Below are 12,326 nucleotides of genomic sequence, written 5' to 3'. Positions count from 1 at the left end.
CAAAACATAAAGTAGACACAAATAAAATTAGCCTCATCTAGGCACAGAAGCAGATTTGAACTTTGTGAACGCTTCCCTTCTAGAAACCTACAACTCATTATATCATCTGTTCATCATCGTTGGATAAGGTGTAAACTTTATGTTTTTAATATCAATATGCAAATACATTAATGTACAACGAATAGCAACATCTGGGTAATACAACTGGAAACCAATAATATCATTACTGAAGTTTAAAAGATATTGTACTTTTATTAAAAGAATACCTGTTAATACTTGTCTTTCTTTGCTTTTCTTGACCATTCTTGGCATTTAAATGGTATCCGTTTTCAGATGCATGTTGAAGGCCTAGATGCTTCCCATTTACCATTATGGACATGTTGGCATTATTGAGATTGGCATTTGTTGAATTTGGTACTTGCTTTCCTACAGAGTTGTGGTTATGATACACAGAATTGCCAGTGTACATGGCTTTTTCAGCCTCATTTGCGAATGGAATTGACTGTCTCTGTACATGTAAAGGGCGATGGGTGGTATTGGTCTGCTGAAAGGACTCTCTACTGTCATTGCTGACATGATTGACATGGTTTCCAAATAAGCCACCGTTTCTCTGCAAAAGAAAAAAAAAGACAACTGTTGCCAATATACTTTTCATCAAGGTGTGACTGTGTACAGTGATCAAATATCAAGTGTTTTCATAAATGCAACATATATTTTGCACTCGGTTAAAAGACAAACAGAATTTAAATTCAATAATCTCTGTTGTATATGGAATAGATGGAGAATACAGAAATTACAGCTAAGATCCTTGTGACCAAATTGGCAACATAGTAGGGTGTGGAGCAGAACAAGAAAAGGAAAGCCACTAATCTTTAACAGTAGCTATCCAGCGAGGACATACTATGCAGATTTATAGTTTTGAATGTCTTAAATACCACTAGGCAGGACACCGGATCACTTTTTAACGTAAGATGTATTATTAATATATTGTATCAGAAATCAACCAAACATTTTCGTACTTTGTCCCCATTTCTGCACAGCTGAGAGGGGGAACCCATTAGGCTCATGATTAAGGCAACAGTCTTAGTACTTTATTAGTGACTGACCAAGAAAAAAATGTTTGAAATCCTCAGAACGCAAAGAAGCTGGGTGATTATGAATCAGAAGAAGATGCACTTACTGAATATCTACTGTCACATAATAAATTCCCCAGGTCCATAAAGATTTGAAGAGACTAGCAGGCCAAAAATCACATGAAACGGCCTCGGAGGATAGCTCTGGTGCAACATGTTTGTCTTGGAAGCAAGACAACGCAGAACAGGTTTGAATCTCGGTTCCATGCTTTAAGCGCAATATAGCAGATCAGAAATGATTTTTAGTCATGCTTGACTAACTTTCAGTATCCATGTCCAACTAATAATGTTTGCAAAGTGTCTGAAAAGGTGTCTAGGATTCTGCTAGAGGAATATCTCCTATAAGGGGCACAGTGGCTGATCCACTCTTACCATAATACACTTTCTGACTTCTTTGTAATGATTTGATAGCATTTAGGGAACTGTGAAGTGCCAGTAGTAAGACTTGAACACAAGGGTGGAATATTTTGGGGTATAGACTGATCAAGAAAGGTTGAGGGAAAAAGGCCTCTCTATCCCTAAATCTAAGAGGGGTTACCGTACCTCAAAAGAACAAGTGAAAACAGTCAGGATGTCGGAAAGTATAAAGTCTGCCCCAGTCACATCTCCAAAACATAACTCTGTCCCTCTTTCTATAAACTAACAAAATGGTGCAAGGGTGATCACACTCTAAAGAAAATAGTGTTCATCAAGGCAACATAAATGTTCTCAGCCAGTTGGGCTTCCAAAGGAATCAAGAAAATGATGTTCCAATACTATGGGGTTGCTCCTTTCCCCTAGACTTCAAAAAGACAAATGTCTTTTCTCATACAAAACACAAAGGATTCTCCCAGAAATTACAACACATTCTTAGTCCTCGGGTTTTAAACCCCTTTGTTTCCAACCTATTATTTGGGTGCGAATCCCAGACTTACAGTACTTGAGGGGTCCTGGTGTACTCTTCTGCCAAGACCCAGTTATCTCATATATTGTCTTTCTTTTTGAATAGGGCTCCATCCTGTTATTTCTGGTTATCTTTACGGTCCCAGACCCTTTTATCCTTGGTCTCTCTTTTGGGTGTGGGTCCCAGATTCACAATGGAACATTGGGTTTGTTTGGTTTACTCTCCTGCCAAACGTACCGTTCCTTGATACCAATCTTGCGTTCACACAGTGTCTCGGACTCCCTTATATTTTCTACTTCAAATTGGTGCGGGTCCCAGACTTGCATTGGTTGTCTGCAATAGACTCTCCTGCCAAGTTAAGTTTTCACTTCACTTGTTATGCATTTATTAACGACTGGGCTATTTACCCCCCTGCTTCTTTGTATTTCTCTTAGTGTATTAGTACAAAATATTGTCTGACCCTTATTTGGTCCTTCCTGTGCTTCACCCTGCTTCCCCAGACCTCCTGTCAATTCCCACCAGCCTGCATACCTCTGTGTTAGGTTTGTGTCTTCTGGGTGGTAAAATTCCATCTCGAGGCATCCTCCTTGTAATCTGCTCTCGCCTTGGCGTTGCTGTGGACGCAGTGAGACGCCTCTGTGTATATTCGGTATGCGAGCTTCAGAATAGCCGACTCCCGTGCTATGCTCGCTTTCTTTCCTTCCTCGTCTCTGTATCAGTCTTGTGTCTCCATTCTCTGCTTTACAGCTAACAGCTTCGCTTTCCTGGAAATAACCACTCTGAGTGACTCTCCTCTCTGGCTTTCAGCTGTATTACATTTAAACTCCCACAATGGGGAAAGGAGTTGTCTTGAACCAATCAGATTTGTTAAAGGACTAGACTGCTCACTTCAGTTTATCCGAGGGTTCTTCATCCTCGCAGCCCTCTTCTTCATCTCGGTACATAGTTTCAGATTTAAAAAGTCAATGTCAATACTATATCTCTGCTGAATGCTAAAAAATAGTAGCCAAACATAGAAGCTGGGAAGTCTGTGCAGCACTGATTATATTATTCAGAAAGTTACAATAAAATTCCCTCACAAATCTTAAATCGGATAATGTTCTTAATATCAGTCTAGGCTTCACATGTACCATTAACGCAATGGTACACCTCAAGTCTCTTATTAAATGTTAATGGGTTAAGCCTACATGTGAAACCTAGACTGATATTAAGAACGTTATCCGATTTACGAATGTTGTTGTAACTTTATGATACTTGCCAACCAATAGCCTTGAGAAAGACTAAAGATGGTTGAAACACGTGTCGGCTAGGGCAAGGCCTTCAATATAATTCTGTGTGATTACGGATACTCCATTATTATGGGAAGATACTAATACATTTCCATCGAATATAATTTGGAGAAGCACAGTTTTCTGGTGTACTGCTTCTTTTTTACTGATTACTGTGTATTAGATTGGGGCATTAACTATACACACCAGCAACTGCAGCTGTCCACACCAGATACACAATGGCCACATTTTGAAAGAGATATAACCCAAGCACACTTTTCACCTGGACTGCCCAACCCCACTTTTGTCACTTTTGCAGTTCCATAGTGACTCTCTGTAAAATATCAGAACCAAAAATGAATGGTTTTTTTTGGGCGTTTGGCTGGGTGAGAAACCCAGAAGCCATCTGGCAGTTATCATCACTGCTATCTGAGAAATGGGTGGACTATATCCTTCAACATTATCATCAATGGGACCCACGGCAACAATGTGATTTGCTCGGTCTTATTAAAAAGGGCAGCTTTGGAGTTTATTTTTCTTTGTGGCATGGGGAAAGGCACCCAGCACCCCCTCAACATTGAGATTTCTACGGATTCAAATTGTACCATAGTGTAAAAGCTGTCAATACCTGATCGACCACCCCACACCTCACCACTGCGGCAAACTTCTCCCCTGAAGCAACTAATTGGATTGCCTCTTTCCTTGCTAAAAGAACCACATGAGTATTTGCTGGATACTCTGCAGCCCCACCTACCTCTGTCCCATGCGGCGCCCCACAAGGCTCGTGCATCTCCCCCACCCTATACAACATTTACACAAAAATCCTATTGGATACCCTGGATGCCCTCAGTGTTTCATACACCAATTACGTCGACAACACAAATCCTTCTCCCACTAACAGGCGACTACCTCAAAGACACCACAAAACTTAACTCCATCTATGAGATTATCTAAGCCTGGATGGGCTCATACCTGCTGTGCCTAAACGATGAAAAAAACTGAACTTCTACTTGTCGGATCCCGAGCCCAACTCAACAAACTTAACCCCTCCTACCTTGCCTTCATCAGAGACGGGATTAAAATTCCTGCCTTGCCGGCTGTGAAAACTCTGGGTGTCTAGCTTGACACCACCCTTGATATGGCAAGACAAGTTAGCGCCATTGCTTCGTCCGCCACCCACACCACAAAGATCATAAACACCAGAAGAGCTTTCCTGTCCACCAACAACCGACTCACCATTGCTCAAGCCATCATTAGAGCCAAGCTTGACTATTGGAATGCCCTTCTTGCAGGTACCACAGGAAGGAACATCAGTAAGCTGCAAACCTCTCCGTGCTGCTCTTGGACTCTCCAAACGTGACCACATCACAGAGCTAGAAGAAATTCCCACTGGCTCCCAGTTCACAAATGTGTCCATTTCAAAGTCCTCTCCAACACTAATCACTGTGTTCCAAAGTAGCCCCTGCATATCTGTCACTGAGGCTCAACACACCTACCTCAACAAGGCCCACATGCTCTACATACTGACATCGCCTCTCCGTCCCGAGATTCAAACATAGTAGAACGGGAGGCTCAAGTTTCCCTGTCATAGCTCCGATGCTTTGGACCTCCCTGCCTATCTCCATCCAAGCAGAATCATCGTACTGGACCTTCAGAAAACTCTTGAAAACGTGGCTTTCAACTAACTGATCTGGTTTGCTGTTTTTATTTACTGTATTATCTTCTGTAACCAGCGCCTAGCTACCTACAGGTTGTGTCCCCTCCACAAATGCAAAAAATAAATAAATACAAAAGCCACCCCCAAAATAACTGTAAATGCTGTAGGATTTCTCTATGATAGACATGAACTGCACATGAGAAGCAAACCAGATCAACAAGGAATGGATGCACAATGACCTCAATCTGGGCATACCTTCCTCAATTTTTTTTTCTAAGTCTGAAATGCAGTGTGTAGGGCTTGCTTGCAGATATGGGAGGAATCTATGTTATAGAAATCCTCCTCCTGCTGTCTGGCCATAACCTTGATTATTCGTTCCCCTTGATATGCTACCATGCATACAAGCCCCGTTATTTTTCGATAACCGTCAGAAAATACTGCTGGAATATTTCACTAAGTCTTGCTGTCACACTGATATAAGAGCTTGAAGTGCAGAGTGTAGCGCTTTTGAAAGTGAGAGAGTAACCCTACATGACTTACCCGAGGAAAGAAAATGTTTGGTGAAAACCCCCAAAGGAGTCATGAGAGTCTGAGTTAGAGAAAAGATGGTGAAACTTCTTGTCATACAAATGCATTTAACCATCTGAAAATGATTCACATGTCTCAGGTATGTAAAGAAGAACAATTAAGATAGCTACCATTAAACAAAGCCAACCATAGCATTACATAATGTTATTTATAACGTGCTTAATACCCAGAGGTTTCTAAGCACGGACCCGGGGATCAAACCTGTGGTGCTCCGTGTCGTCTTGCTTCCAAGGCGAGCACGTTGCCCCTGAGCTATCCTCCCGAGACACAGAATGCCTCATGCAGATTTGTAAGTAGTTGCACGGTAACAAGTCACACAACTTTAGTCATTTAAAACAGTTAAGCTTCACTATGAAAGAATTTAAAAACAAATTCTATGAGAACAAAAAAAATCATTACTCTGAATATATCTTCATCTTCCTCTTGGTTGCATTCATCAGGCTCATCATCTTGTAGGTCACATGATATAGCGCGTCGTATTTCAGGGCCAATGTCATGCAAAGTCCTGAGTCCAGCCTGGATGCGTCAAAGTGGCACAATAAATAAAGATTTTTATTTTCCCAACAAAAGCATTGACCATGGCATTCTTTTAAATAAAACATACAATTAAACGATGAACACAATCTTTTTTCAAGAATAGTACATACAAAACCACAATAGTAGGATAAAACAATCACAACAGAATCATATTTACTGCCCCATTCCATTCTCTAAGTTCCTGATATAAAATGTTTGCACTTTTATATGAACACATATATTGAACAAGATATGCTACAAGAGTAGCGTTGCTCTCTACACTGCAAGCACTTTCTTTCTCCTGCAGGCGCATACATGGTAGCACGCATACAATGCATGTGCTTTGGTATAATCTGACGGAGAATGCTGTTGATCCCCATAATACACTAGCAGATCATACTCTAATCCTGGAATCCGTTTATTAAAAATCCTGGTCTGCTGCCACTATGCAGGAATTAGACCAGTGCCTAGAAACTGCTAGTGGTGCAGTGTGTTATTGAAGTGCATGTAATTTGTTAGTCAGCAAAGACCTTGTCATGTGTTATGTGCTACGCTTTAAAACACAGCAGTATAGGTCTGAAATACCATGCTGGAGGACAGTACAAGAAAATTGTTTTAACTGATGGATTTTTAGAGAAACCCTTTTTTAAAACAATGGATTGAATCCATCATTGATTTATTGTGCCACGTAACTGGCCTCCTATGCATCTAAAGGTTGATGACATCCATTTTAAGTCAGCATAAGCAGCAAAATCAGAGGCCTAGGAGGCACACTCAATTGGAAACAGATGCTGACTGCCCAAAGGAGTTCAGTTGTCAATACAATCCAATGCTACTTTTGACTTGTCGAATGTACATCAATACACCACTTCCTCCCAACTACACTAACTTGCCAGACAATATAATCTCTTGTTTCCAATTGTCCAAGAAGATCATGGTCTGATCTGCAACCAACCAAGATGGGATTATACTTTCAACTGTCAAAATTCCCGACAGTCAAGTGCGACAGAAAATTGTCTCACAGCTTGTGGTGACTGTTTTTTTAGCATACTGCCTGGCCAGCAGTAGTGCATGGAAAAACAGTGCTTCTCGTCATTCCTGGGATGTTTTTCCTGTAGGTGCCCATGTCAATTACGAAATTGTAATGCATCATCAGGTAACAACTCAGAAGGGGGGTGGAGGATTTGGAAACACAAGACAGAGCAGTAACTTGAGATAGAAAGAACGTTTGCGCCATGTGTTCTACCCCCCCCCCCCCCGCTTGTATGTCACTTGCCTCAACAATCCCTACATTAATGACTCCTCATTGTGGCAGTGTGGGAGGGGGCATCCACCACTCTGACTTTGATGTGAGCATAACACTGTTGACACACCACGATCTAAACTTTAACATAGAAACTAGATATAGTTAATTTGTGGAATCATTCTCCCTTTCTCCCATACATTCAGAAACCACATAAACTACAGCTCCTCCACACTCTCGGCATTAATTACTCCATGCCATCTGTCTGTCAGTTATTCGTCGCCACCCCTCTCCCTCTTACGGGATATCTTAGTTAACACTACCTTTAAAGTCATCTGTGACATCTCTGACGACAACATCCACTGCACCACAGTTCACTCCTAGCGCTATTTGTAGATACAGTTACTATGACTTTGGGCCTCATTACGACCCAGGCGTTAACCATGGCGCTATTGGCACCATGGTTGACGCCGGTACCTTACCGATTCCGCCATGGTGAATGGCGGAACTACCGCCCCATTTCAAGGTTTGCGGGACGGTAATTCCCCATTCACCATTGGGCTCAATGGAAATGGGGAAGGCGGTAATTACGGTACTGCAAATTGCGGTACCGTAATAACCTCCAAGGTCCCTTTGCAGGTCCCGTCCTTAACGGCTGGTAAAACCAGCCGTAAAGGTAGGGACCCGCAAAGGGACCTTGTAATTAGGCGGTAAGGGGTTAACGGCACTGCCACCTTTTACAGCGCCGTTAATCCCTTACCGCCTGGGTCGTAATGAGGCCCTTTGTCACATTCAACAGTTTAGTATTGCACATAGGACTATACTCAGGTAATGTAGTTTTAATTCGATGCAGCTGTATAACAGCTAGTTCTGTTTAGGAAATTATGTCAGCTTTCAGGAAAGTACGGAATGTTTATGTCTTAGGTTACTACAATCTCGGTTGCTGGTTAATCATCTCAGTAAGTCACAAAGCAATGCTAAGCAAGCTTACTGTCTTAATCTACTATCAATGTGATGCCTTGAAGATGTGATATCCAGTTCTTCGTAGATCTCACTGTCCACTGGTTATATTTTATAAGACTCTGTTTGCTCCACAGCAATTCTGTCAGTTTGATATGCCCCATTTCCTATCATCATTACAGACGCCATGACTGTCTTTTTGGCTCATGTGACCCAACCTGCCCTCAATCAAGCCGTCACTTCTCACCAAATGTTGGTTCATATTTTGTTACTTCTTTTAATATTTAAGTTCACTTTTCCGTTTTTGATTTTTAGTGCTAGTGTTGATTTTCTAAATGTGGTCAAGTGTAAAGCATGACTGGTTATTCACTCTTATTTATACAGAGGAAGCTAAGAATGAAACGGTATGGCTGGGAGGCAGTACATTGGAATATTAATCTTTTATAGTTTAATTAATGTCTTAAAATAATTTCGAACATCAAGGGGATAAACTGTGCGGTCAATAAACATAAAATCATGTTTTAAAAAAAACTGAAAATGAACATTACTCTTCGGCAGGAGACTTGCTTTTCAGAAGAAGATGCCATTAAACTCAAAAGGAAACCTAGTGAACATTAAGGGTGGCATTTTACATTATATGCTGTATGAAACCTGAGGGTATTCTCACTCCTACTCCCCTTGGATCCTCTTCTCAGGTGGCCAGGGAAAGGCCATCGCTCTTGGATCCCGACCCTGGGGATGGAGAAGCGTGGGAGGATCACTTGGGTGAAGGGTCCTTGAGGATTGGGAGTGGAGTACACACAGGCGAGACATGGTATCCCCCTTTTCGTGTTGAGGACCGGCCTAACCCTTCCCTGACATTTATGGGTCATTATAAAGCTGTTCCCCTCATTTCGACACATGTGACACTTGACAATACTGAGACGAGGAAGAGGCGACTAAGAGTAGTGAACACTACACCATTTCACCACTCGACTACTGGGACGAGGAAGATGCCTGCAAAGTGTTGAGGCTCAGGCATATCCCTTTAATAATGGTCAGGCAAGTCTCATTAGAGATCCACACCTGCAGCCTATAAAGGGGCTTCAGGTATAAAGGGAGACCAGTGGAGAAGAGAGGAAAGCAAAAGGGAAGCCTGTGGGGAGAGACCAGCAGGGGACCCTTGTTAAGAGAAGACATCCGCGGTGGGACCGGAGAAGGAGCCAGGACGCCGGCAGATATCCCAGAGGACTTGCAGGACCCAAAGCAAGTGGGCCGTGTGTTTGCTGCAGGTCTGGGAGCCTCTGTGATAGAGAGCAGGCAGTAGGAGTTGCGAGAAAGCCCGAAGAAGAGAGGACGCCACCCGCATCCATGAAGAAGCATTCAAGGTGCCGGTGTGCAGAGGGAAACGCACGGTAAGCAAGCGGAGCTCGTGAAGGTTGACTTCCCAGTTTCAGAAGCAGAGAAGAAGCAGCGGGAGCCACTGGGAGTAGACACAGGAAGCCGTTGAGTGTCGGGGAGGGCACTCGAATAGCGGGGCACTCCTAGTGGACCACAAATACCGTTCCTTGAAAATTAAGCAAAACAAATGCATATTGAATACTGAACTGAATAGAAACTTAAAATGAAGCAAAATAAATGCATACTGATTTCCGGACTGAATGGGAACTTGAAATTAAGCAACATAAATGCATATTGCACAACAAATTGATTGAAACCTTGAAGTTAACCGTATTAAATACTAAATGGAATAAAATGTTATGGGCAAAGCAAATAACGAGATCGCCCCAGGGCAAAGCAAATAACGAGATCGCCCAAGTGCCCACGTGAAAACGAATTAAAGAAAAGGGCGCAAAGCTGGGGTATGAAGAACCCCCTCCCCCAAGTGAAATTCTGATGAGTGAATCTAGTGCAGCAAGGCCAAAGACTGGCAAGAGGTGTGTGACACATGATGGCAGAGCCACAAGGCTGACAAAGAGAAGCCAGAGGAGTGTAAATCAGCACATAAAGCCAAGAGGCTGATAAAGAGGAACTGCGTAAAGGTGACTTAGTGCACAGAACCAAGTACCAAATAATCTGTGTGAGCTAAAGAGCCCAGAGATTGTTGTTGCGCAGCCTGTAATGGGTGGACTGTGTGGTCTGACAAGTGCACCTAGACCAGTGAGCCCTGAATGCTGAAAACCAAAGACATAGTGGTGGTGAAGTTAAAGTCTTGGCGAAGGGAACCCTGAGACCTGAGGAACCACACATGTTGTCTTGACAACAGAGCCTCAAGATCTTTTGTGTTTAAACTGTGTTGCTTGGTACTTGGGGAAGGGAAACAGGAGGATTGTTTGGAACTTTATTGCCTTGAACTTGAGAACGAAAATCTTGAGACTTTTTGTGGAACTTTCTTACAATTGGGGAAGGAGAGCGAAAAGAGAGTTGGGAGCTGGAAGAAGCTCAGAACTTTGTGCTAAACACTATTTCTTTTATTATTGACATCATTGTTTAGCTTTAGTTGTGAGGGCAAATAGAGGTTTTTGACACAGACAGACTTTTAAGTTGCACTCTTTCACTCCGACTTTCCATAGTTTTAATCAGGTAGGGGACTCCCACCTTAGCATAGGGCAAGTTAGGATTCCTACCATCCTGATATTTGATTTAATAAAGTATTTTATTTTGAACTTTAAGTCTGTTGTGTGTGTCTTGCTTCATGATGCCTTCACAATGCTAATTGCAAGCAGTGGAACACCAACGCTTGCACGTTCATGTTGCTGGAGCCCTGCATGCAATTTCCAACACTCACAAAGCAGACTGCAATTGTGAAGAGTAAAAGAAGGTTAAATTGCCTTTTTGCTTCTTTTACTCCTAGCTTTGTGAGAAATAAATTGGAACTTGCAATTTACGCTTTGTTAGTTAAACTGGACCAATCAGGATTTGTTACAGGCAGAATAGAGTCGGCTAACACCAGACTTCTCTACAACATTTTTGGCATATCATATTGATATATTGATGGTGATGACTCTTGATGCCAAAATGGCGATCAATCATCTGGAGTGGTCATTGTTCCCTATTCCATTTACTGACAAGTTGTACACTGAAATTAACAAAATTATAAGTACGTTTTCATGGGCAAAAAAAAGAAGCCTGAATCTCCCTTAAAAAATGACAGGGCAAAATGTCGGAAGAAGGGGCTAGATTTCAATATTTTAAGGCTACTATAAATGCTTTAGGCTGAAACAGATCTATTGGTTTTCTCCACGAAGCACATTCGAAATGCCTCCATGGCTATGCCTGGAAGAACAATTTAGTAAACCGTTTCCTCTCTCACTTAAGCTGCATGGCCAAATCTAACAGGTATTTCAATAATTCTATGCTAATTACCTCCATCAGTTTGCTCCAGAAACTGAACATTCAATTTGATCAATCAAGAAAGGGGTCACTGCTATGGCACATTCCCCCAATTAGAATAAACCAAAACAACAATAGAAGAACAAGTTACTTACCAAGCGGGTAATGTTCTTTCGACTGGATTTTCCTCCAACTTATTCCTCATCTATGACATGTAATGTCCACAGTTGTGCTGCTTCGGAAATCGTTTTCGGCAGAGGGCGCCCCAGCGTCAATGCTGTCGGGTCGATGTCCCTCGAAGGCCTCCGTCGAGGGTGACGTCATCGGATGTTCTAAGTAGCATGCACAGCGCCCGTAGCCTCAGTTCATATTTTTTCCCCCTCACAACGTGTGGCACACATGCCCAGAACACAGCATCGACTGCACTTAGCCTTGCGGGCCGTAAGCTGTAAAGGCATTGGAAATTCTTTAGAGGGGTAGGCTGGGAGGGCGATGAGGAATACGTTGGAGGAACATCCAGTCGAAAGAACGCTACCAGCTTGGTAAGTAACTTGTTCTTCGAATGGATTGTGTCCTCCAACATATTCCTCATCTATGACAGACTACCAGTACTAATCAGTAATAATGATTGGAGTAGGGAAAATTTACACATACCCAAATAAATGGCAGAGTAAAGCACTGCCTTACCAAAGGCAACATCCTGAGCATGGGAAGTATCCAGGCAGTAATGCTTAACCAACGTGTAGTGTGTATAGAAGACCACATT

General features: G+C 42.3%; 1 protein-coding gene across 5 annotated transcripts in view; it reads right to left on the bottom strand.

Annotated features, from left to right (window-relative positions):
- The window catches only part of CACNA1D (calcium voltage-gated channel subunit alpha1 D), a 2,225,258-nt gene that overhangs the window by 132,112 nt on the left and 2,080,820 nt on the right, over positions 1-12,326 (bottom strand). For all 5 annotated transcript variants that reach the window (XM_069643624.1, XM_069643621.1, XM_069643623.1 and 2 more), the window contains exons 40-41: positions 5,929-6,045; positions 267-610 (exon numbers count right to left, since the gene is read on the bottom strand). In XM_069643624.1, coding sequence (XP_069499725.1) covers positions 267-610; positions 5,929-6,045 — 461 coding nt within the window. The remainder of the gene's footprint in view (positions 1-266; positions 611-5,928; positions 6,046-12,326) is intronic.

Source organism: Ambystoma mexicanum, chromosome 2p, assembly GCF_040938575.1.
Source record: "Ambystoma mexicanum isolate Mex_15411 chromosome 2p, UKY_AmexF1_1, whole genome shotgun sequence".
Lineage (NCBI taxonomy): Eukaryota > Metazoa > Chordata > Amphibia > Caudata > Ambystomatidae > Ambystoma > Ambystoma mexicanum.
Note: the sequence above shows the minus strand (reverse complement) of the source record. Positions and strands in the feature narration are given on the sequence as shown.